Source organism: Neolamprologus multifasciatus, chromosome 14, assembly GCF_963576455.1.
Source record: "Neolamprologus multifasciatus chromosome 14, fNeoMul1.2, whole genome shotgun sequence".
Taxonomy (NCBI): Eukaryota; Metazoa; Chordata; class Actinopteri; order Cichliformes; family Cichlidae; genus Neolamprologus; species Neolamprologus multifasciatus.
The window spans coordinates 35732271-35759172 of NC_140452.1; the positions used below are offsets into that span (position 1 = coordinate 35732271).

The 26902-nt window shown below is 42.9% G+C and overlaps 3 protein-coding genes across 14 annotated transcripts in view; 1 reads left to right on the forward strand and 2 right to left on the reverse strand.

Annotated features, from left to right (window-relative positions):
- The window catches only part of LOC146504534 (uncharacterized), a 12039-nt gene extending 1215 nt beyond the window's left edge, over positions 1–10824 (reverse strand). The window contains exons 1-8 of one of the 7 annotated variants that reach the window (XM_085131510.1): positions 10278–10824; positions 3267–3347; positions 2212–2259; positions 2081–2113; positions 1635–1682; positions 1504–1536; positions 981–1028; positions 850–882 (exon numbers count right to left, since the gene is read on the reverse strand). In XM_085131510.1, coding sequence (XP_084987636.1) covers positions 850–882; positions 981–1028; positions 1504–1536; positions 1635–1682; positions 2081–2113; positions 2212–2259; positions 3267–3347; positions 10278–10809 — 856 coding nt within the window. In that variant the 5' untranslated portion in view covers positions 10810–10824. The remainder of the gene's footprint in view (positions 1–849; positions 883–980; positions 1029–1503; positions 1537–1634; positions 1683–2080; positions 2114–2211; positions 2260–3266; positions 3348–10277) is intronic. The other 6 variants (XM_085131512.1, XM_085131511.1, XM_085131514.1 and 3 more) reach the window with 6 other exon arrangements.
- phldb1b (pleckstrin homology-like domain, family B, member 1b) overlaps positions 1–26902 on the forward strand; it is a 153050-nt gene that overhangs the window by 49987 nt on the left and 76161 nt on the right. The gene's annotated exons all lie outside the window — the stretch shown is intronic.
- LOC146504535 (N-lysine methyltransferase KMT5A-B-like) lies at positions 14614–19852 on the reverse strand. Of its 2 annotated transcripts, XM_085131525.1 has the most exons (6): positions 17237–19852; positions 16274–16391; positions 16015–16177; positions 15647–15839; positions 15470–15541; positions 14740–15156 (listed from the first exon to the last, which is right to left on the reverse strand). In XM_085131525.1, exons 2-6 carry the CDS (start codon positions 16380–16382, stop codon positions 14854–14856), a joined length of 840 nt encoding a protein of 279 aa, XP_084987651.1. In that variant the 5' UTR covers positions 16383–16391; positions 17237–19852; the 3' UTR covers positions 14740–14853. The 2 variants fall into 2 exon arrangements, 1 of the variants encoding a protein (XP_084987651.1); XR_014868838.1 differs by lacking the exons at positions 14740–15156; positions 15470–15541 and adding an exon at positions 14614–14665 and having other exon boundaries at positions 16274–19846.

Sequence of the window (26902 nt, forward strand, 5' to 3'; positions counted from 1 at the left end):
AAGATGTACACATTTACAGAATCACCAACACTGACAATAAACTCTCATATTGTCTCTTAAAATAAAAATAAAAAGATTTCAATCAAAAGGTGATCTAACATGCCAATGTAGTTTTCATATATGGTTTAAAAAGCAAGATAAGCAGTTTCCCATCTTTGTTTTCGAATAGTTATGAACATTTGAACTGTTAATCAGGCTTTTGAAGATGATTAATGGTAAGTATTAATATGCAATATTAGTATTTAAGCTGAGTTTACTGGAGCTTTAAGTGAGCCAACTTTCAAGTCGATGTGTACTGTAAACCTATGCAGACAGATCAGTATTTAAGGCTTTACTCTCACCATCCACTGGAGCACAACTTGGGCGTCATCAAGATATTACAAAATAGAGCAAAGACACAGCGGCCAGGGAAGCACAAGAACATGACATCAAGAAGGCCCCGAGTAAATGAGGTTATCCCAGCTGGACTTTTGTCAAACCTGGGAAGGCACCTAAAGAACGCTCCAGCCAATCCAGGAGCGAAGAAGGACAAGAACAGCTGATACGGATTTTCTTAAAAGATAACGTCTCTGTGGCTTTCAAATCCCAAAACTGAAATAAGAACCAAAATAAGAAAAGTATTCTAATGTTGAACCTGAGAAGAAAATTCCTCATGCCAACTTTAAGGTCATACTGGATATTAGTCATGAACTATGCAATGTTTGTAAAATTCTGGCATGTCATATTGACCAAACTTTCATATCAGATCTTTTCAAACACTGTTACAGAGATAACCATTTGCTAGTCTGTTGTTCAAAGAATCTGTTCAAAGGTGTCTTGATATTTTAAAATATTTTATTCTTGTGGTACCTCGTGATGTGCCTTCTCCAGCCGAGTCCACATCTGTAAATAGAAAAGTAAAACAAAAATATCACAAACAACATGAGTGGCTTGGTAATCATGGAAGAGCCATCAATATGCAGGGTGGTGGATAGTTATACCGTTTGAGGTGTTTGGAGGTTCCTCTACAGGTGGCATAGTACTCCTCCCTATAGTACAAGGAGTATTTTAGCTCAATATAGCAGTCACATTTTCTGTTCCTGTTTAGACTTTCCTTTAACACGAAAATAATTTTCACTAACAAGGAGAGAGGCACCCATAAATACAAGTAATCCTCAGGTCCATAGCTCAGTCCTAAAATGACTGAAGAAGTTTAAAGTTACATTGACCATTTCTTCAGCTGGCATATCAGTGAATTGTCATGATATATCTGCAGTACCAGTTAAAACTTTGGACACACCTGTTTATTCATTCTGAATTTGAATAAGCATTGTGTCTTTTCAAAGTAATCTTAACTGCATTTCCCAAAACTAGAAAGCATTTTACTAGAAATAAAACATAAAAGCCATCTACAAAGATGAAAGACATCAAAAATCCCGTCAAACACTGTTACAGAGATAACCATTTGCTAGTCTGTTGTTCAAAGATGTCTTGATATTTTAAAATATTTTATTCTTGTGGTACCTTGTGATGTGCCTTCTCCAGCCGAGTCCACATCTATAAATAGATAAGTAAAACAAAAATATCACAAACAACACGAGTGGCTTGGTAATTATGGAAGAGCCATCAATATGTAGGGTGATGGATAGTTATACCGTTTGAGGTGTTTGGAGGTTCCTCTACAGGTGGCATAGTACTCCTCCCTGTAGTACAATGAGTATTTTAGCTTAATATAGCAGTCACATTTTCTGTTCCTGTTTAGACTTTCCTTTAACACGACAATGATTTTCACTAACAAGGAGAGAGGCACCCATAAATACAAGTAATCCTCAGGTCCATAGCTCAGTCCTAAAATGACTGAGGAAGTTTAAAGTTACATTGACCATTTGTTCAGCTGGCATATCAGTGAATTGTCATGATATATCTGCAGTACCAGTTAAAACTTTGGACACACCTATTTTACTAGAAATAAAACATAAAAGCCATCCACACAGATGAAAGACATCAAAAAGCTTGTCAAACACTGTTACAGAGATAACCATTTGCTAGTCTGTTGTTCAAAGATGTCTTGATATTTTAAAATATTTTATTCTTGTGGTACCTTGTGATGTGCCTTCTCCAGCCGAGTCCACATCTGTAAATAGAAAAGTAAAACAAAAATATCACAAACAATATGAGTGGCTTGGTAATCATGGAAGAGCCATCAATATGTAGGGTGATGGATAGTTATACCGTTTGAGGTGTTTGAAGGTTCCTCTACAGGTGGCATAGTACTCCTCCCTATAGTACAAGGAGTATTTTAGCTCAATATAGCAGTCACATTTTCTGTTCCTGTTTAGACTTTCCTTTAACAAGACAATGATTTTCACTAACAAGGAGAGAGGCATCCATAAATACAAGTAATCCTCAGGTCCATAGCTCAGTCCTAAAATGACTGAGGTCGCCAGTCTCCCACAGGACTAACACAGAGAAAAACAACTATATGCAATCACATTCACATCAATGGGCAATTTAGAGTGACCAATTAACCTAACCCCAGTTTCTTTGGACTGTGCGAGGAAGCTGAAGTATGCCGAGAGAACCCACGCAAACATGGAGAAAACAACTCCATGTTTGCGGACCCTGGACCGATGAACTCAGGACCGTCTTGCTGTGAGGCAACAGTGCTAACCACTATGCTAACGTCCCGCCTTATCGACTGGGCAGCCAAGTCCAATAAGTGCACTTGCTGGGGTTAGGATAAGCGGAAGAGATGTTCTCGGCATACCTTGTAAAAATGTAAACACAATACTCCAACAGTCCAGTTATAAGACAATCATCATCAGTGGGCACACTGTAGGAAGTGGGTAATACTGTCAGAGGTCCCTGGAGGTACCTCAACAAATTGCCTAGTTCCCTTTTCTGTAGTTGAATAGTGTAGCTCAATATTAATGCTCTGTTGCGTTGTGGTTGATTCATTTACACACATCTCTGGCTAGATATCTGTAGCATCACAACACAAAACTATCAATGTAAGTACTATTACATTTTTTGTACTGATCTGGTTAGACCTTTCTTTAGTGACATTATTTGACAGACATCAATCTTTATGACTATGTCAAGAATAGCTTAAGCAGTGTATTAACCTCAGCCCAAAACAAATTAAGACATTTTCAATACTTAAGACTTACAGTGCACATATAATCCTTACTACTACCTTTTAAATAACTGTGTATACCTGAAACATCTCACAATATTGCATTCAACTGAATACTACATAAATATGAGTTGTTTGTTGGTGCATTTACCCATTTTTGTTTGTGCTGGTGGGTATTCTTTGTCAGCCTCGCCGTCTTCACTCTCACCAGAGTCTGTCAAGTCTAGGTTATCTGACAAAAAAATATGTTAAGCAGCATCTTGATGCATTCTCAATCATCCAGGTAAGTAAATCTCCAAGAGTTGATTCTGTTCATCTGGACATAGCGTTTTGTGGGAAAAACGTTTCGTCACTCATCCAAGTGACTTCTTCAGTCTCAGCTGACTGCAGGTTTCCCCAATCTTATAAACAGTACATTTGCATAATGACTGAAACCAGCCCACTGAAGGAACAATGGGCTGGGAGGTCAGTTCCTTAATCTTAATTATGCAAATTCTCATGACCATTGATCAACAACCACTGACCAAAACCCACTGATCAAAGACCACTGATCAATAGCCATGAGTACCATACACAGAGAGTTGGGGAATGGCTGCAATCACAGCACTGTAAGATGGCCTTAGGCCCCCTCCTTGATTATGAATCGAGGCATTCTGAATGCATCAAGACGTTTTAACCCACTTTGGCAAGGACGGCCTGAAGCTTGTACGTCAGTATGAGCAAACAGCACGTAAGATGGTGGATTACAGGAACCACCTGAGATTCAGCCTCAGATGCAGACAAAACCGGATTACTCCTAAAAGTCTGCAAATGAGCTCTTCGTTAAAGGCTTCCGGGCAACAAAAATCCTCCAGAAGGCACAGCATCAGTTGCTTAATGAACGGGTGAGGCAAACAAATTTTACCATGGACATGCTAAAATCTCAAGAGGAGCGGATCCAACAGAGACTGACAATGCTTCTAGATGAGAATACTCTTAAAAAGGTGTTTGACTTTACTGAGAAGGCTCGTCTAGCACAGCACAAGAAGTCTAAGACCAGGCAACAAAGGAAGTTTGACTTACTTGTTGTACGTCGGAAACCACGGCAAAATACGGAGAGTGTCCTCAGTGACCAGAAGAGACAAGGATGCGACACAGAGGATGTGGACAAGTGGGTGAAGAATTTGTCTGACAGACAGCTCACCGAAACAGAGAAAAACATCCTTGTTCAAGGGCTGAATTTTGCTGTCACACCGGGACAAATCCCGCTAGTGGAGCTGATCACAGCCACAGAAACAGCAATTCGTAACAACAATATTGCAGAAATGGAAGCATAGCAACTACAGACGAAAGTTTTGGCCTGTCTCAGCAATGCAAAGCCCCCAGCATCCAAAATCACCATGGAGAGGAAGGTGCTCCACCTGGAGACTCTGTTGTCCTGCTGGGAGACTTCAATGCTCACGTGGGTAACGACAGCAAGACTTGGAGGGGCGTGATTGGGAGGAACGGCCTCCCTGATCTGAACCCGAGCGGTGTTTTGTTATTGGACTTCTGTGCAAATCACAGTTTGGCCATAACAAACACCTTGTTCGAACATAAGAGTGTCCACAAGTGCACGTGGCACCAGGACGCTCTAGGCCGCAGATCGATGATTGATTTTGTAATCGTATCACCAGACCTGCGAACATATGTTCTGGACACTCAGGTAAAGAGAGGGGCTGAGCTGTCAACTGATCACCACCTGGTGGTGAGTTGGATCAGGTGGCAGGAGAGGACGCTGGACAGAACCGGTGCACCTAAACGCTAGGGGTGCAACGATACTCGTATCGATATTGAACCGTTTGATACAGTGCTTTCGGTTCGGTACGCATATGTATCGAACAATACAACATTTTTAATTTATTTTATCAACTTCCCTTCTGACGATGCTGTCTGTGTTGAGCGCTCAGTGGATCTGCGCTCGACAGTGCAGCCTAGGCGGAGTAGTCGAACGCAGATTCACTGAGCGCAGGGCAAGCTAGCGAGACAGAAGCTAAGCTCGTTGCAACATGGCAAATTGAACCTCCCCCACCCTCATTCAGATCTGGCGTTTGGAACTATTTTGGTTTTCATGTGAAGTATGACCCTGAAGGTAAGCGCGTCATGGATTAAAGTAAAACAGTATGTTGGATGTGCCAGCAATGCTCAATTACATGGGTGGGAACTAGTGTGTTAGCGCAGTTAGCTCGTTGTGTTGGCCGTCCAGCCCCACGCACAAGGCAATCCGCAGTAGCTCGTTAACGGAGGTGTTGTGTCGTTAACCTCATTTCAGATTAACGCTGACAGCACTAGTGGGAACACAACGAATATGACTGCACATTTACTCCGACATCATCCTAGTGCAAAGACAAGTGGAAGCAGACAAAAACAACAAGCACGCATGCTACAAACTTTACCCAAGTCATTTAGACAGCCGTTAGCACATGATTCTCCTTATGGGGACCTGATATATTTAATATGGTGCTGAGAATATAGCCCAGAAGAAGCGTATAGTATAGCTTTTATTTTGGAAAGAGCCATTTCTCTGTAATAAACTCTCTTTTCCAAAGATGAGTGATTCCTCAATCAGATACAGGGCTCGCAAAATATATGTCAATGCTTTTGCATTCTTTCGGAAATGTAGCTGGGTAATTATGTCATTGGCATCGGTGAGCCACTGTCAATATGTGACATATTGAAATTGCGTTTGAATTTGCGCTTGTTTTTTGCTTTCACTTTGCAATCGTGCGAACTGCGTATAGAGAGCGACAGTACTGATTGGTGAGTGATGATAATTTGCGCACCAATTCCTCTGACATCTTATCAATCGTTAGCTTACTATGCAAACATGACAAGTGAAATCTCCCGCAGCAAGCTTAAACATGTGAGAGGTTGATCGCGCAGAGAATCGCTGAGCGTTATGTGAGTGCATGTGTAAAAGCAGCAGGATATATATTTTAGTTCTGCTGAGCCAAATAAGACAGGTCAGCGTGAAGAAGTGACAGCCAAACAAAGCTTACCACAAAACGGAAAAGTTATGACAAATCAGACTATAAGGCAAAAAGAAAGTGCAGCTTTATGGTTTCATGGACAAAAGAATTTCTGTGGCTGCAATATGACGAGCTAAATAACCAGGGCTGCACATAAGTGGTCCGCAGGTGCGCATTCGCTGTCAAAATAAAAAACGCGCACAAGATAAGAAGTTGCAACGCGTGTTTGCGTACATAGGATTTTCTGGAGGAGGACAGACATTTGTTTAGAACTCTTAAAGATGTTGAAGAAGCAAAATCCTTTAAGCAATTACTTTGGTGTTCCTTCACCTCCAAAGAAATGGAGTCTGAACCACAAAAGAAGCGCGTATTCTCAGAAAAGTGGTTGCAGGAGGTGAGCTGGCTTCAAACAAATGATGAACGCACAGAGATGTGGTGCAGAATGTGCCGTGAAAATTTAATAAATGACAAATTAATAAAAAGGCATGAACATTTTTTTTGTATCGAAAAAATATCGAACCGTGACACCAAAGTATCGAACTGAACCGAACCGTGAATTTTGTGTATCATTGCACCCCTACTAAACGCGTAGTGAGGGTGTGCTGGGAATGTCTAGCAGAGGCCCCAGTCCGCAAGATCTTCAACGCACACCTCCGGCAGAGCTTCAACAGCATTCCGAGGGAGACTGGGGACATTGAGTCCGAATGGACCATGATCAGCGTCTCCATTGCCGAAGCTGCTGCATTGAGCTGCGGCCGCAAGGTGGTTGGTGCCTGCCGTGGTGGTAATCACCTAACCAAATGGTGCACACCAGAGGTGAAAGGAGCCACCAGGCTGAAGAAGGAGTCCTATCAGGCTTGGTTAGCCTGTGGGACTCCGGAGGCAGTCGACAGGTATCGACAGGCCAAGCGGAATGCGGCTCGGGCAGTGGCTGAAGCAAAAACTCGGGTGTGGGAGGAGTTCGGGGAGGCCATGGAAAAAGACTTTCGGACTGCCTCGAAGAGATTCTGGCAAATCGTCAGGCGTCTCAGGAGGGGAATGCGGTGCTCTACCTGCGCTGTGTATAGTGCTGGCAGAGCGCTGCTGACGTCGACTGAGAAAATTGTCAGGCGGTGGAAGGAATACTTCGAGGACATCCTTAATCCCACTGACACGTCTTCCGAGGAGGAAGCAGAGTCTGGGGATGAGGGGAATGACCTACCAATTTCCGGCGGCGAGGTCACTGAGGCAGTTAAACAACTCCTTGGTGGCAAAGCCCCTGGTGTTGATGTGGTCCGCCCCGAGTTCCTGAAGGCTCTGGACGTTGTAGGGCTGTCCTGGTTGACACGCCTCTACAATGTTGCGTGGAGATCAGGGGCAGTACCCCTGGACTGGCAGACCGGGGTGGTGGTCCCCATCTTTAAGAAGGGAGACCGGAGGGTGTGTTCCAACTACAGGGGGCTCACACTCCTCAGCCTCCCTAGGAAAGTCTATGCCAGGGTGCTGGAAAGGAGAGTTCGTCTGCTAGTCGAACCTCGGACACAGGAGGAACAATGCGGTTTTCGTCCTGGTCGCAGAACACTGGACCAGCTCTTTATCCTCTCAAGGATACTTGAGGGTGCATGGGAGTTTGCCCAACCAGTCTACATGTGTTTTGTGGACTTGGAGAAGGCATTCGACCGTGTCCCTCAGGGTGTCCTGTGGGAGGTGTTGCGGGAGTATGGTGTATCAGGCCGATTATTACGGGCCATTCGATCCCTATACAACCGTTGCCAGAGCTTGGTTCGCGTTGCCGGCAGTAAGTCGGACTCGTTCCCGGTGGGTGATGGGCTCCGCCAGGGCTGCCCTTTGTCACCGGTTTTGTTCATAATTCTTATGGACAGGATTTCTAGGCGCAGCCAAGAAGTGGAGGGCTTTCACTTTGGTGGCCTCAGAATCTCAAGTCTGCTTTTTGCGGATGATGTGGTTCTGTTGGCTTCATCGGGTGAGGGCCTCCAGCTCGCAATGGAACGGTTCGCAGCCGAGGGTGAAGCAGCGGGAATGAGGATCAGCACCTCCAAATCTGAGGCCATGGTTCTCAGCCGGAAAAGGGTGGAGTGCCCACTCCGGGTCGGGGATGAGTTCCTGCCCCAAGTGGAGGAGTTCAAGTATCTCGGGGTCTTGTTCACGAGTGATGGGAGAAGGGAGCCGGAGATTGACAGACGGATTGGGGCTGCGGCTGCAGTGATGCGGACGCTTCACCGGTCCGTCGTGGTGAAGAGGGTGACCGAAAGAACGAGATTGCGGACACAAGCAGCAGAAATGAGCTTCCTCCGAAGGGTGGCTGGCCTCTCCCTCAGATATAGGGTGAGAAGTTCGGCCATCCGGGAGGGGCTCAGAGTAGAGCCGCTGCTGCTCCACATTGAAAGGAGCCAGCTGAGGTGGTACGGGCATCTGACAAGGATGCCTCCTGGGCGCCTCCTGGGCGCCTCCTGGGCGAGGTGTTCCGGGCATGTCCCACCGGGAGGAGGCCCTGGGGCAGGCCAGGACACGCTGGAGAGATTATATCTCTCGGCTGGCCTGGGGACGCCTTGGTGTTCCCCCGGATAAGCTGGAGGAGGTGGCTGGGGAGAGGGAGGTCTGGGCCTCTGCTTAGGCTGCTGCCCCTGCGACCCGGCCTCGGATAAAGCGGATGAAGATGGATGGATGGACGGGTGAGAGATGTCATTACGGAGGCAGATGAAACCATGGTCTTGTACGACGTTACATCTTTCTTCACTTGCATCCCAGTCACGGAAGCATTGAAGGTAGTCCGTAAGAGATTATGACACCAACCTCAGCAACAGGACCACTCTCAGCATCGACCAAGTGTGTTTGCTTTTGGAACTGTGTCTTCATTCCACCTACTTCACATACAAGGGTCAGTTCTACAGGCAGAAACATGGGTGTGCCATGGGCTCCCCAGTTTCACCCATCGTGGCCAATTTGTACATGGAAGAAGTGGAAAAGAGGGCTTTGCTATCCTACCCTGGAACACCACCAATCCATTGGTTCAGGTATGTGGATGACACCTGGGTGAAAATCAAATCTCAGGACGTACCACAATTCACGGATCACATTAACTCTGTGGACCGACACATGAAATTCACCAGGGAGGCTATGAAAAGTGGCAGGTTAGCTTTCTTAGACTGAGATTTCCATCAGTAATGGGGGACATCTAAAAGCTGACGTGTACCGTAAACCTACACATACGGATCAGTATTTAAGGTTTGACTCTCATCATCCACTGGAGCACAAACTGGGTGTCATTAGGAGCGAACACCATCCCCACTGACACAGCGGCCAAGGAGGCAGAAGAACATCACATCAGGAAGGCCCTGAGTAAATGTGGTTATCCCAGCTGGACTTTTGTCAAAGCTGGGACGGCTCCTAAAGAAAGCTCCAGCCGATCCAGGAGAGACGGACAACTGCTGCCCAAACGAAAACCTGTAGTGATCCCATATGTGTCAGGAGTATCGGAGCAGTTGAGACGCATTTTATCTAAACACTGGGTCTCTGTGGCTTTCAAACCCCAAAACACTGTGCCAAAAACTAGTCCACCCCAAGGATCGGGTCCCCCGACACAAACAGAGTAAAATAGTGTACGCTGTTAAGTGCCAGGAGGATTGCCAGGATTTATACATCGGGGAAACCAAACAACCTCTGGCGAAGCGCATGGCACAACACAGAAGAGCTCTCTGTGAATGGTATTCATGGCCATTGATCAGTGGTCTTTGATCAGTGGGTTTTGGTCAGTGGTTGCTGATCAATGGTCGTGAGAATTTGCATAATTAAGATTAAGGACTGACCTCCAAGCCCATTGTTCCTTCAGTGGGCTGGTTTCAGTCATTATGCAAATGTACTGTTTATAAGATTGAAACCTGCAGTCAGCTGAGACTGAAGAAGTCACTTGGATGAGTGACGAAACATTTCTCCCACAAAACACTATGTCCAGATGAACAGAATCAACTTCAGCTATGTCCAGATGAACAGAATCAACTTCAGCTATGTCCAGATGAACAGAATCAACTTTTTGGAGATGTTAAACAGCAGGTACAAACATTCCTTGTTTCTCTTAACAGCTTTAATGTAAAAGTAAGGTTATTAAATATATTGTGTTAAGAACACTCAAAAGCTTAAAAACTAGACACCTTAAAATACTATCTACTTAGAAATACCTTCAATTTCAATCTCTTCCAATGTTTTGCCTTGGAGATTTCCAAGGGTCCCTTTCTCCATGGCAAGTAGTAGTTTTGATATTTTTGCCAGCTGGGTTGTAGCCTCTGGAAGTCTGTAAAATTCTCTGTGGACACGGATATCATGGCCTAGAAAGTCAGCAACTTGGTCAAGCTCGTGATTTTTTAGGTTCAAGACATGTGACAAAGTTGCAACATGCTTGCGTAGCTGTGTTGACCTAAGGAGTTCAGGACTTTGTGCACCACAGTCATTTGCATAAATCCTGAGACAGTCCTGTCCTCTGTAAGGAGTCAAACAGTTGGGTCTTGCAAAGAGGAAGGGGTTTTCTTCCGGGACTCCACACTCTAGTCTTCTGCTTATGAGCTGCGTTAGGGCTTCAACCATGTCTGGTGATAACAGTACAGCAACCTGCTCATCAACTTCAAAGGAGGACGATGCCATGGGCACAGCAGCTTGAGAACGGTCAGGGTGCTCTGAAACCTTGTGCAAGCAAACACAAAAGTACATTAACATCCATTCAACACAGATATGTTGAGACTATACAATACAGTTATGAAGGTACACTGGTTATTGACATAAATGAGGTAAATGTAATGAAGTAATATTGAGTGAAAATTAATTCTCCAGTGTGAACCAACATGACTCTCGGCAGTATCCACACACAGTCCTCATAATAATGTACCTGAAAGCTTCATACACTGCAGGGTCTCTGTTACACACAGACTTGAGAGCCCATCTTTCAATAGACTTACGCATCCAAAACACACACAGTCCTCATAATGTAGGTATCTTACATTAACCAACACTATAGGACTTGTGTCTAACACCCTCACTATCAACATCCAAACAACTCGGCTGTGTTCTTGTTGCAATAATAACACCACCAGAAAATTAGTCACCTGCTCATCAACTTCAAAGGAGGACGATGCCATGGGCACAGCAGCTTGAGAACGGTCAGGGTGCTCCGAAACCTTGTGCAAGCAAACACAAAAGTACATTAACATTCATTCAACACAGATACGTTGAGACTATACAATACAATTATGAAGGTACACTGGTTATTGACATAAATGAGGTAAATGTAATGAATTAATATTGAGTGAAAATTAATTCTCCAGTGTGAACCAACATGACACTCGGCAGTATCCACACACAGTCCTCATAATGTAGGTATCTTACATTAACCAACACTATAGGACTTGTGTCTAACACCCTCACTATCAACATCCACACAACTCGGCTGTGTTCTTGTTGCAATAATAACAACACCAGAAAATTAGTCACCTGCTCATCAACTTCAAAGGAGGACGATGCCATGGGCACAGCAGCTTGAGAACGGTCAGGGTGCTCTGAAACCTTGTGCAAGCAAACACAAAAGTACATTAACATCCATTCAACACAGATACGTTGAGACTATACAATACAATTATGAAGGTACACTGGTTATTGACATAAATGAGGTATATGTAATGAAGTAATATTGAGTGAAAATTAATTCTCCAGTGTGAACCAACATGACTCTCGGCAGTATCCACACACAGTCCTCATAATAATGTACCTGAAAGCTTCATACACTGCAGGGTCTCTGTTACACACAGACTTGAGAGCCCATCTTTCAATAGACTTATGCATCCAAAACACACACAGTCCTCATAATGTAGGTATCTTACATTAACCAACACTATAGGACTTGTGTCTAACACCCTCACTATCAACATCCACACAACTCGGCTGTGTTCTTGTTGCAATAATAACAACACCAGAAAATTAGTCACCTGCTCATCAACTTCAAAGGAGGACGATGCCATGGGCACAGCAGCTTGAGAACGGTCAGGGTGCTCTGAAACCTTGTGCAAGCAAACACAAAAGTACATTAACATCCATTCAACACAGATACGTTGAGACTATACAGTACAGTTATGAAGGTACACTGGTTATTGACATAAATGAGGTAAATGTAATGAATTAATATTGAGTGAAAATTAATTCTCCAGTGTGAACCAACATGACACTCGGCAGTATCCACACACAGTCCTCATAATGTAGGTATCTTACATTAACCAACACTATAGGACTTGTGTCTAACACCCTCACTATCAACATCCACAAAACTCGGCTGTGTTCTTGTTGCAATAATAACAACACCAGAAAATTAGTCACCTGCTCATCAACTTCAAAGGAGGACGATGCCATGGGCACAGCAGCTTGAGGACGGCCAGGGTGCTCTGAAACCTTGTGCAAGCAAACACAAAAGTACATTAACATCCATTCAACACAGATACGTTGAGACTATACAGTACAGTTATGAAGGTACACTGGTTATTGACATAAATGAGGTAAATGTAATGAATTAATATTGAGTGAAAATTAATTCTCCAGTGTGAACCAACATGACACTCGGCAGTATCCACACACAGTCCTCATAATGTAGGTATCTTACATTAACCAACACTATAGGACTTGTGTCTAACACCCTCACTATCAACATCCAAACAACTCGGCTGTGTTCTTGTTGCAATAATAACACCACCAGAAAATTAGTCACCTGCTCATCAACTTCAAAGGAGGACGATGCCATGGGCACAGCAGCTTGAGAACGGTCAGGGTGCTCTGAAACCTTGTGCAAGCAAACACAAAAGTACATTAACATCCATTCAACACAGATACGTTGAGACTATACAATACAATTATGAAGGTACACTGGTTATTGACATAAATGAGGTAAATGTAATGAAGTAATATTGAGTGAAAATTAATTCTCCAGTGTGAACCAACATGACTCTCGGCAGTATCCACACACAGTCCTCATAATAATGTACCTGAAAGCTTCATACACTGCAGGGTCTCTGTTACACACAGACTTGAGAGCCCATCTTTCAATAGACTTATGCATCCAAAACACACACAGTCCTCATAATGTAGGTATCTTACATTAACCAACACTATAGGACTTGTGTCTAACACCCTCACTATCAACATCCACACAACTCGGCTGTGTTCTTGTTGCAATAATAACAACACCAGAAAATTAGTCACCTGCTCATCAACTTCAAAGGAGGACGATGCCATGGGCACAGCAGCTTGAGAACGGTCAGGGTGCTCTGAAACCTTGTGCAAGCAAACACAAAAGTACATTAACATCCATTCAACACAGATACGTTGAGACTATACAGTACAGTTATGAAGGTACACTGGTTATTGACATAAATGAGGTAAATGTAATGAATTAATATTGAGTGAAAACTAATTCTCCAGTGTGAACCAACATGACACTCGGCAGTATCCACACACAGTCCTCATAATGTAGGTATCTTACATTAACCAACACTATAGGACTTGTGTCTAACACCCTCACTATCAACATCCACAAAACTCGGCTGTGTTCTTGTTGCAATAATAACAACACCAGAAAATTAGTCACCTGCTCATCAACTTCAAAGGAGGACGATGCCATGGGCACAGCAGCTTGAGGACGGCCAGGGTGCTCTGAAACCTTGTGCAAGCAAACACAAAAGTACATTAACATCCATTCAACACAGATACGTTGAGACTATACAGTACAGTTATGAAGGTACACTGGTTATTGACATAAATGAGGTAAATGTAATGAATTAATATTGAGTGAAAATTAATTCTCCAGTGTGAACCAACATGACACTCGGCAGTATCCACACACAGTCCTCATAATGTAGGTATCTTACATTAACCAACACTATAGGACTTGTGTCTAACACCCTCACTATCAACATCCAAACAACTCGGCTGTGTTCTTGTTGCAATAATAACACCACCAGAAAATTAGTCACCTGCTCATCAACTTCAAAGGAGGACGATGCCATGGGCACAGCAGCTTGAGAACGGTCAGGGTGCTCTGAAACCTTGTGCAAGCAAACACAAAAGTACATTAACATCCATTCAACACAGATACGTTGAGACTATACAATACAATTATGAAGGTACACTGGTTATTGACATAAATGAGGTAAATGTAATGAAGTAATATTGAGTGAAAATTAATTCTCCAGTGTGAACCAACATGACTCTCGGCAGTATCCACACACAGTCCTCATAATAATGTACCTGAAAGCTTCATACACTGCAGGGTCTCTGTTACACACAGACTTGAGAGCCCATCTTTCAATAGACTTACGCATCCAAAACACACACAGTCCTCATAATGTAGGTATCTTACATTAACCAACACTATAGGACTTGTGTCTAACACCCTCACTATCAACATCCAAACAACTCGGCTGTGTTCTTGTTGCAATAATAACAACACCAGAAAATTAGTCACCTGCTCATCAACTTCAAAGGAGGACGATGCCATGGGCACAGCAGCTTGAGAACGGTCAGGGTGCTCTGAAACCTTGTGCAAGCAAACACAAAAGTACATTAACATCCATTCAACACAGATACGTTGAGACTATACAATACAGTTATGAAGGTACACTGGTTATTGACATAAATGAGGTAAATGTAATGAAGTAATATTGAGTGAAAATTAATTCTCCAGTGTGAACCAACATGACTCTCGGCAGTATCCACACACAGTCCTCATAATAATGTACCTGAAAGCTTCATACACTGCAGGGTCTCTGTTACACACAGACTTGAGAGCCCATCTTTCAATAGACTTACGCATCCAAAACACACACAGTCCTCATAATGTAGGTATCTTACATTAACCAACACTATAGGACTTGTGTCTAACACCCTCACTATCAACATCCAAACAACTCGGCTGTGTTCTTGTTGCAATAATAACAACACCAGAAAATTAGTCACCTGCTCATCAACTTCAAAGGAGGACGATGCCATGGGCACAGCAGCTTGAGGACGGCCAGGGTGCTCTGAAACCTTGTGCAAGCAAACACAAAAGTACATTAACATCCATTCAACACAGATACGTTGAGACTATACAGTACAGTTATGAAGGTACACTGGTTATTGACATAAATGAGGTAAATGTAATGAATTAATATTGAGTGAAAATTAATTCTCCAGTGTGAACCAACATGACACTCGGCAGTATCCACACACAGTCCTCATAATGTAGGTATCTTACATTAACCAACACTATAGGACTTGTGTCTAACACCCTCACTATCAACATCCAAACAACTCGGCTGTGTTCTTGTTGCAATAATAACAACACCAGAAAATTAGTCACCTGCTCATCAACTTCAAAGGAGGACGATGCCATGGGCACAGCAGCTTGAGAACGGTCAGGGTGCTCCGAAACCTTGTGCAAGCAAACACAAAAGTACATTAACATCCATTCAACACAGATAAGTTGAGACTATACAATACTACACTACACTACGGTAAATGTAAATATAATATGTACCTTTACTCTCCATGGCCAGTCAGAGTCACCGTAGTTGTATGTTATTGCTTCCCCCGGCTTGATGTCTTTTATGGCAAATAAACAGAGATGAGGCTTTCCATTTACTGTGATTGTCCTCATTTTGCTGTTTGGGCTCACGTGATCGTCATTCACCAGTCTGCCCAAGGAGCCATCCTCTCTGGCTGCATCAATGCTGAGATAACAAAAAATGTAACACACAAAATTACACAAGGTTTATAAAAAGGCTGAACAATTTGATTACATTTTTAATTATATGGATTTGTAACAAGCTAGCAGTTTGTCTTAATGTGGTCGACACAACTTTTGCAAAAAGTAGGCTGAAAAATGAATTATTTTAATTTACATACCACAATTGTTGTCCATTGTACCTGAATTCAAAAAGAAAAACCTTTAAGGCGTCATGGTACAATCTTGTTCTGTTTTCATATTCCTTCCTGGTTACAACGTCTCCGCGATATTCCAGAAGGAAGTCTCCTTTGTTATAGTTGCACCTACTAAACACTCCTCGACCTTACAAAGAAAATAGAAAATGTCAACATGGGTCTACTACAATGGTTAAACTTATGACTGTGCCAAAAATCCTCAACAAGTATCCTAGTACCTCACCTTTTACTGAATTTATGAATTTCACTTCAAATCCATCTTTGTCCTGCCCCAAAGATGAAAATTTTACTGCTTCATCTTTTGGTTTAATTTTTGCTCTCGGGGGCCTCATTGCAATACACTGTCTCAGAAAAAGAAAAAAAAATAGTACAATTTATTTAATATTTCAGGAAAATAGTTGATAATGAAAACTGATCTTTCACAGGAGGTGTCTTTAACCCTCTGGAGTCAATGGTATAATCGGCTGTTTTTGACTACTTTTGATTTAATTGTTTTATCGGCTCATGTTCATTTATCCACCACAATAGGAAATGAGATTGTTGGGTTTTTCTCTGTATCTATGAAGCGCCTTGAGGCGACTTTTGTTGTGATTTGGCGCTATATAAATAAAATTGAATTGAGAGGCAATAATGTATCTATGTTTTGTTTTTTAAGAAAATACCGTTTTTATATTTTCCTGCACTAAACTTGACGACAGTTTTCAGGAAAAAGCGTAAATTGTGTATCATAACTCTGGTTTTACTTGGCCTATCAACACATTTTTAAAAACTGTTATATACGCATGTTGCTGATACACCGTAAATTGGTCATATAATCTGCACTCCAGAGAGTTAAATGTTAGCTACCTCGGTTATCTGAAATGTCTCATTAATAGCGTGTCACCTATATTTCAGCGTTGCTTAAAATCTGGAGACAGTGGGATGGATGAATAAATAATAACATCTCAGTAATTTCAAATGTTACAGTTTAACTAAAAAGGTGTGTGTTAGACTAGGTATTTAACCTTGACTAATTAAATACACAACTGCGTGTCATCAAAAAAGCTAGCTTTAGCATGAGAATTACATTGAAATACAAAACTCAATCAAGGAATATACACCAAAGAAAAATCTCAACAAAACTAAATCTGACCAGTTGCTGGGCTACAAAGCTGGCAAAATTCGAAAGTTTAAAGTTTAAAGTTACCTGTTGGCTTCTCCACACCAGCGTCGGTGTCGGTACTCCTCAACTCGAAGTCACGAAGTGAGGGGGAGGGGTGAAAAACAGCTCATTGGCTAAAAAGTGGTCAGGTGATGAGAGTTCTGACTTTTTTATGGAATTTCAGTGAAACATTTACAGTGACGAAGGACTGAGTTTTATTGCATTTGTTTGTTTATAGGAAATTCCTCTTTTAAAAAGTATTTAGTTATTTATTTGAGGCAAAGGTACACTACAAGGGAATACATGTTTCATCACACACCACCAGCCGAGGTCCACCACTGAAGCAATGGTTTTACACTTGCATCTGCATATGTTAAACAAATCTGAGATTCAACCAACAACATAGTGTGACATATTTTAGATCCTTATGTTAAACCAGCATGTATCAAGATGTGGCTTTCTTCTGAAAAATGTATTTAATTATTATATTTTTGTTCTGATCTTTTGTTTGAAGATACAGAAGGTGCATCCTGAAACCAATGAATTTATCACTAGCAATTATGGACAGTTTGAGAAACCAAACATTGTTTTGTTTAGCAGTACAGAATAAATGAGATCATATGATATGACTAAAAAAATCTGAAACTAATAAATCCTATGGAAATTATACAGTGTAAAATTGGCTCTGTTTACAATATAGAACAAGCAGAACAAAACCTTAAAGAAACATGCCATTTTCCTGCATTAGTTATTAGTTATAACAACAAACTTGACAGATTAAATGCAAAACATGTATGTTAGGTTGAATAGATATGATAATTTGATAGTAGTTATTGAGTGAGTAGTTGTTTGGCTGTGTGTTATAGACAGGGGTGCACATAACTGGTACGCAGGTACGAATGCGTGACAAAAATTAGGAATGCGTAGTGACACTTTGCGTACTTGACTGTCTCATTTAATCTTACATGTGTTGCTTGTCACCAGCTAAATGTCCAAAAAAACAACAGACATTAAGCAGCTTCTTTGGTGTGCCACCACTAGCTAAGAAACACCAACCAGAGCCAGAGAAAAGACTTTTTTCAGAAAAGTGGCTCCAAGATGTGCCGTGGCTTGAAGCTAACAATCACATCCACATCTAGCAGACAAATCAGGTGTGTTTTTTAAAGGCTCAAAGAATTTTAACCATCCTTTATTTGACAAACATGAAAAAAAGTAAGGTGTCACGGTTCTGGGTCATTTTGACCCAGCATTTTGAGTTCTTGTGTTTTGGTTTAATTTTGGATTGTATTCTGATTCTTGTGCTTTGTTGATTATTAGTAGAATTCTATGTTTTTGTTTATTCTTGTTAAGGGATTAGTTCTTAGGTTTTGTGTCTCATGTTTAGTGTAGATTTGTTCTGGTGCCCTCCTGTAGGTTTAGTTTAGTGTCTAGTCTGCATCTTTGTGTAGTTGTTTCTTGTTTCCTTTTTTGTTGTGAAGGTCCGTGTCTTATGTGAGTGTATTCAGTTTAGCTTCCCTTGTCTCGTCTCGTCAATTACTTCCAGTTGTGTTCCCCACCTGTGTGTATTTAAGTCGTGTCTTCTCGTGTGCTGGTCGCTGGTCTGTCTGTGTTTCAACCGTGTTCACCCTGCTGTCCAACTTCAGGTTCAACTGCTCACCTTCCTTCATGTTCGTGTTCATGTTTGCTGTTCAGTAGTTTAGTTTGTCCCAGTATAGATTAGTTTTGTTTCCGTTTTGCCATTTCCACCTTGTGCTTTATTTTTTCAATAAATCTCCTTCGCATCTACGAGTACCTGCGCTTGGATCCTCATTTAATTCCTCCACATGTCTCATCCCGTTCGCTGTGACATTACTGACCAGCCACATTATGGATCCATCGGCATTTGCCCCACCCAAGGAACTTCAGGAGGTCATAATCGACTCTGCTTCCAGGTTGGTCAACCTATGGCTAGAGCATGAGGGAGAGTGAGCTGCTCTGCGCTGTGGAAGCCAGGCTACAGCAGCTCATTTCCGGCCACCCCTGGCTATTGGACTAACTGCACCCGCTCATTCAGGATTTCATTCTCCACAAACTTCATCTTCACCCTCCCCCACTCAGTCTGCAGCCCCGCCTGCAGCTCAAGTCTGCAGCCCCGCTGCCTGCAGCTCGGTCTGCAGCCCTGCTGCCTTTAGCTCAGTTGCCAACTCCACCACCATTATCATCTCAACCATTACTTCAGTCGCCCTCAGTTCAGTCTGCTGCCCAGCTGCCCTGAGTTCAGTCTGCCATTCAGTCTCCTGTGTTGCCGCTAGCTCAGCCAGTAGCACGGCTGGGGGTTCTGGAGAGCCCCGCCAGTGTCACGTCTCGTCAGCTGGGGGTTCAGGAGAGCCTAGTCAGCGTCACGCCTCGTCAGCTGCACGGTCCGAGGAGCCCGTCCGGCATCACGTCTCGTTAGCTGGGGGTCCCGGAGGACCCAGCCAGCATATCCTCGTGTCCGCTGACGGCTCTAGGGAGTCCGTTCAGCCACCACCTGCAACTTACACACCATCGCCTGCAGCGTCACCACCTGCAGCTGCCACGCTGCCGTCTGGTTCCGTGGCTGCCACGCTGCCGTCTGGTCCCTCCTCGTCTGGTCCCTCCTCGTCTGGTCCCTCCTCGTCTGGTGCTGCGATTGCTACACTGCCGTTGGCCTCCGGACCTGCTCTGCTGCCGCCACTGCCTTCCTCCTGACTTGTTTCGCCTGCGTTGCCGCCGCCGCTGCTGTCCACACGGCCGCCCCCCTGAACTGTTCTGGATTTGGCTCATGTGCTGTCGACCCCCCTGAACTTTTTTGTGGACTCATGTTTGATCTGGTTTAGCTTTGTTTTGAATCGTTTTCATGTGTTTCTGGACTTATGCTCCTTGTCTTTTTTTTTTTTTTTTTTTGTTTCTGTCCCTTGTCTCGTCTCGTCAATTACTTCTAGCTATGTTCCCCACCTGTGTGTAATCTCCCGATGTTCTTCTGTGTATATTTAAGTCGTGTCTTCTCGTGTGCTGGTCGCTGGTCTGTCTGCGTTTCAACCATGTTCACCCTGCTGTGTAAGGCCGGGTGGACAATAGATGATAACAAGTAAGACTGGTTTCTGAGTTTCACAGCTGGGGTGGACAATGTTAAGCATCAGGCTTTCAAATGAATTAAAAGTCTGTCTTGGTCTTTCATTAATTAATAGACTGGTGTGAAAAATTGCTGCCACACCGCCCCCTCAACCTGTGCTTCGAGATTTCTGGTAGTTAGAATGACTCGGGGGTGTTGATTCATTTAAATTAACATAATCATCCTGCTGCAATCAGGTTTCTGTAAGGCAGAGTAAATCAATTTGTTGATCAATTATTAAGTCATGTACTAACAGAGACTTGGAGGAGAGAGACCTAATATTTAATAATCCACATTTCACTGTTTTACTCTTTGGTTCAGATGTGGATACTGTATTGTTCTTTCTTTGTAATTGTTTATGTTTAAGTTGTTTGTTGCTGGTTTTTAGTTTGTTTTTTTTCTTTTTGGAAGCAGACACAGTCTTTATGAAGATGGGTTTTTGGGGGGGTAGCAGGAGGAGAGAAGCTGCAGAGAGGCGTGTAAGACTGCAACTCTGCTTCCTGGTCCCAACTCTGGATAGTCATATTTTGAGGGGTTTAATAAATTTGTCGATATTTCTAGAAATGAGAGCTGCTCCATCCAAAGTGGGATGGATGCCGTCTCTCCTAACAAGACCAGGTTTCCTCCAGAAGGTTTGCCAATTATCTATGAAGCCCACATCGTTTCTGGGACACCACTCAGACAGCCAGCAATTTAAGGAGAACATGCGGCTAAATATGTCACTCCTGGTCTGATTGGGGAGGGGACCAGAGAAAACTACAGAGTCCGACATTGTTTTGGCAAAGTTGCACACCGATTCAATATTGATTTTAGTGACCTCCGATTGGCGTAACCGGGTGTCATTACTGCCGACGTGAATTATGATTTTACTGAATTTACGTTTACCCTTAGCCAGCAGTTTTAAATTTCCTTCAATGTCGCCTGCTCTGGCCCCTGGAAGACAATTGACTATGGTTGCCGGTGTCTCTAGCTTCACATGTCTGAGAACAGAATCACCAATTACCAGAGTTTGACCCCCAGCGGGTGTGTCGCAGAGTGGGGAAAAACGGTTAGACACATGAACGGGTTGGTGGTGTACCTGGGGCTTCTGTTTAGGACTATGCTTCCTCCTCACCGTCACCCAGCCGCCCTCTTTCCCCAGCTGCTTGGGATCTGCTGGGGAACAGCTAGCGGGGCCTACGCTATCTTCGGCTGCACCAGCTACAGGGGCCTGGCTAGCTAAGGGTGAATGAAGGGTGCGATGCCGAGTCTCCAATTCAGTAATCCTGGCCTCCAGAGCTGCAAATATGCTACATTTGTTACAGATATCATTACTGCTAAAGGAGGCCGAGGAGTAACTAAACATCTGACACAATGAAAGAAAGTGCAGGAGGGACAGGTGAAGTAGCCATGGTGCTAACGAGTCGGCTACGAGCTAAGCTAAGCTAGCAAAACAGTACAGAGACAGTGAGTGAAAACTTTGGCTATAAATTAGGTAGTGAGTACACAGAAAGTGTGCTTCGGATGAAGCACGTGAAGATTATACTCTGAAAAAAGAATGTATTTAAAAGTTGTTAATTAAACTGCTAAGCAAATAAGCTACTCAGAAACACCACTGTGTTTGAGCAGGAACAGGAAGTGATACTCTACTACAGAGCGAGCGAACACCAAGTGACAGGGTAGGTAGCAGTAGGTTGTTTTCCTGACACCATGTCAGGGCTCTCACCTCTGCTCTGTAAGCAGACTCGTCTCCATCTGAAATGCAACGAATGATGGTAGTGTCACCTGCCCATCCAAAACCTTTATTTTGGTTTCCTTTTGAGGGTTTTTAACCAGTCAAAGGTGGACTTACTGATGTGTTTCAGATCATTGTCCTTTTGTATAACCCAAGTATCCAACTTCATGAGTTCATGTTCAGTTCATGTCCACTTCAGGACATGAACTGATTGCCGGCCATTCTCCTTCAGGATTTTCTGGTAGAGAGCAGAAGTCATGGTTCCATCAATTACAGAAAGGTGTCATGAAGCAAAGCAGTTCCAGACCATCACATAACACCACCATGTGTGACTGTTGCTATATGTTCTTTTTATGAAATGTTGTGTTAGTTTGATAAAAGATGTAACGGGATTCAAAGCTTCCAAAATGTTCATCTTTTGTCTTGTCAGTCAACAGAATATTTTCCCAAAAGTCTTCAGGATCATTAAGATGTTTTTTGGCACATATGAGAGGAGCCCTTGTGTTCTTTTTGGTCAATGGTAGTTTTTTTCCTTGGACCTCTCCCATGGATGCCATTTTTGCCCAGACTTTTTCTTATTGTTGAATAATGAACTCTGATCTTAACTGAGACAAGTGAGGTCTGCAGTTATTTAGATGCTGTTCTGGCTGTTCTCTTGTGACCTCCTTGATGAGTCGGCAGTGCGCTCTTAGAGTAATTTTGGTAGGCAGGCTGCTCCTGGGAAGGTTCAGCACTGTTTTAAGTCTTCTCCATTTGTGGATAATGACTCTCTGCAGTGCCAAAGCGATGGAAATGTCTTTGTAACCCTTCCCAGATGGATAGATGTCAATGACTTTGTTTCTCATATTGTTTTTGTAGATTGTGAAGCTCTTTGGCTTTTTGAGATCTTTTAGCCTTCTTCACTTTGTCAGACAGGTTCTCTTTAAGTGATTTCTTCATTCAGCAGGTCTGTAATAATCAGGTATGGGTGTGGCCAGTGAAACTGAACTCAGCTTTACAAAAACTGTTAATTGATGATTTAACAAGAGGGGGCAGTTACTATTTCACACTGGACCGGGTAGGTATGGATAGCTTATTTCCCTTAGTAAATTTTGTATTTACTCATATTATCTTTGTGTAATATGAAAACGTGTTTGATGATCTGAAACATGTGAGTGTGATAAATATGCAAAAAAATTAAATAAAAAAAACTAAGAAATTAGGAAGGGGGCAAATACTTTTTCACACCACTGCATGTGTTTTATGATCCAGGTGGGAGAGGGCAATATGCTGAGCTAATGCTATTGCATCATCTGTGGATCTTTCTGGCCTGTAGGTAAACTGAAACTGGTCGAGCAGGCATTGAAGATGTGATGTGAACTTTGACTATATGCTCAAAGCACTTCATAACAATGGGCGTAAGTGCTCTTGGGTGACAGTCACTGAGTCAGCTCACATTAGGTTTCTTCAGGACGGTGGTCCTCTTGAAGCATGAGGGGACTATAAACAAGAGAAAAGTCATCACTTTACCCAGCTGACTTATCTAATTATAGGCTAATCTCAAACCTTACTTTTACATTCTTTAAAGAGTACCAGAATGCTGAATCTGTTCATCTGGACATACTATTTTTAGTGATTTTTAGAAATGTTTCATCCCCAACTGGTGAATTCTTCAGTCTCAGCCTACTGCAGGTTTCCCCAACCTTATAAACAGTACATTTACATAATGACAGAAACTAGCATCAACAATGGGCTGTGAGGTCAGTTCCATGATCATTAGTATCCAATTTGTCATGACCATTGATCAGTGGCCATGAGAACTGATGAGGCCAGGGTGTATGTTTAAGAACAATTGTTTGGATGATCAATTTGGTCACCTATAACATCTCAACATTTCTGTCTTCTGTCCACAACCCATTTATATGCAGCTCCAAACACCACATCCAGAACCCTTTGGATTTTGTTGAGAAGGTGAGAGATCATATATGGCAGGCATCTTTGCACAGACTGGATCTAGGGTCCTGCCTGGTGTGGTAAACACCAGCCTCTACTGGTCTTGCACTTGGAGCCCTGATTAGTGCTTCATCCTACAAGGGTTTGTCCTTCCATGATGCTTCCTGCTCCACCTCCTCCTCCTGAGGTTTCAGCTGCTTGAACTATTTACTAAGCACCTAATCACTTGTGTTTATCTTCCTGATGCACTGATGATTAGGGATGGGTATCGTTTAGGTTTTATCCGATACCAGTACCAAACCGGTACTTTTGAAACGGTGCCGGTGCTTAAACGGTGCTTGAACCGGTGCTTAAAGAATGGAGAACACACACTTTGTCCAAAAACCTCTCATGTTTAGCTGTTTTTTTTGTAAAAAGATAAGAATGTTAGCCGTTTCTGCAGCTATAGGGGATTTATGGCATTACTCTTGGCTGGAAGCAGTGCTTAAACAATGGAAAAAAACACAAACTTTATCCAAAAACCTCTCATGTTTAGCTGTTTCCCTCTTTTTCTTTGGTCATTTTAGCCTTTGGCCAGGGTGAAGGGAGTATCTGCCATCAAACAAGAAGACAGCCGCATGTAAATATGACGGTGTTTGCTAGTTCACCTTACGTGCATTAATTTTATAACGTGGTTAGCGTACTCAACGTAAATTACACACGAACAACAACAAGGCAACGAGTGTTGCCCAGCCATGACAGATGGTGTCATAAAGCAGCTGATTTCATGCAGGATAGGACCCAAACGCAAACTCACTAGGGTGAAATGTGAACTTAAAATACAGCTTTATTACTGAGCACAAAAAAGTCATACAAAACCGAAACTGGGAAAAATAACATGAACTATAATGGGAGCCCTAAATACATGAGGAAGGACACAGGGACACGCACATAGTAAGGAGGGAGGAAGCAACACAGGACTGAGGGAGACACTGACCTAAATACACAGAAGGATAAGAAGGAAGTGAGAACACACAAGGAACACAGTAACACGAATAACCATAACGAGACAGGGGGAGCAAAACTGAACAGAATGAACATGGAAACACAGGACCTTCACAATAAAATAGGAAAACTGCTCTTGACGAAGGCGGTCGCACTTTTCTCCTCTCCTCTATTATAATATATAATAATACATATAATATATATAATATAAAGGATTCCTAGAGCAAAATATGAAAAAAGAAATGCTTAAAAAATTAACCATCACACAGTCAAGAGTTAATAAAGCATAACTACAGTATATATTAAGTGCTAGATTAAGTAGTTTAGTCATCTCAGTATCACTGAAAGTGGAGTTTTAAATTTAACAGAGTTTCAAGGATTTATCTATGGTCATGTTTTGAAACACTATTTTTAATAAAAACTACAACAATGGGTACCTTCCAACTGTCAGCCAGTCAGAATACAGAACTTTGTTATGTAACACACAATCTTTTTAAAAAAAAAAAACGTAATTATAAGGACCTTCTGCCTGCCAGCCAATCAGAACACAGAATTGTTTTATGTAACACACACTATCTGACAAAAACCGTAATTATAGGGACCTTCCGGCTGTTAGCCAATCAGAAGCCTTAAAAAATACACGTTGTGTGAATATTCATGACCAGGTGCAGTACCCAAACCGGTCTACAGGGGAGCTGTGTTGATACACAGATTATACACAAAAGTTGGGTAATTGTGAATAGTAAGGACTTTTTTTCGATTTCGCTGAAATTTTGAATTTAGGCTTTTGACACCTATTTAAGCACCCTCACATCGAGTTTTCATTCCATGAATTGTGAGGACATCGGCCCTGTCCTCATAATTCCAAATGTCCGGACAGTGTGGCGTGTATTCTTGTGAAATGTCCTCATAAACCACCTTTGCGCACACACACACACACACACACACACACACACAGACACACACACACACACACACACACAGACACACACAGACACACACAGACACACACACACTCATGTTGCCCAATTCGCTGCTTTTAAAGGAAGTAAAACTGTAACGATGTAACTCCTGCATCATGGAATTTCATGGAAGTGTACATCAGAGGCTCGGAGCGAGCGTGCTGTGTGTAATGAGTTACAGAGAGTACTCATCATTACTCACAGGATGTGTACTTCCTCTGTACTGCAGTGTTTCTCTCAGAGCTGCAGTACTTTCTTCAGAAGCTGTGCAGTAACTCTGTGTCCTGCACAGCTCGGGGGTAGGTGCAGTGGGTCCCTTTGTCACTGTGGCATTATGACCTGAACAGTGGCAGGGTAACCTGAGTGGGGACACTGGGCTATTTATGCTGCTCCCTCTACCCCAGACAGTCAGTCCTGGGGGGGGTGAAGCAGAGTTCACTGTCAGGCTCCTGGACAGTGATGCACAGTGGGAATAGCAGCAGTTTGTGTTGTTTACAAGGCGGTAATGCACACCTTGACACACGCTGATATCTGATTATGCAACAGGAAGTGGATCAGACTTTGTTGGTTCCTACCACTCCCTCTGGTTATGTGAGTCATACTTTACAAAGCACAGAAGTATTCCCTTCAGGACAGGTGAGCGGGGCAGCAAAGCAAGCTGTGACTGGATGCTGATGTGTGTCAGCTAATCTGATGGAGTTTACCTTGGCTAGACTAAAGAGTCTAAACCACGCTACAGCTCTGCCTCGTCAGCATCTCAGTTCAGAGGGACTCAAGCAGCAACAAGCTCGTGTTATCAGAAAATGGAAATGTGTTCAGTGAGAGGGTTAGTGGCAACTGTCTGTGGTTTCAAATCTGTCTGTTCAAAGAAGGGGAGCTAATACTTTAACTGGATAATAGCTGCTTGGTTTCATGGAGCCTGTGAGGAAGAACACTAAAAGAAAATAGGGCCCAGATAAAACCCTTCAAAGACATTACAGATGAGTCAGAGTCTCTAACATGTGTCC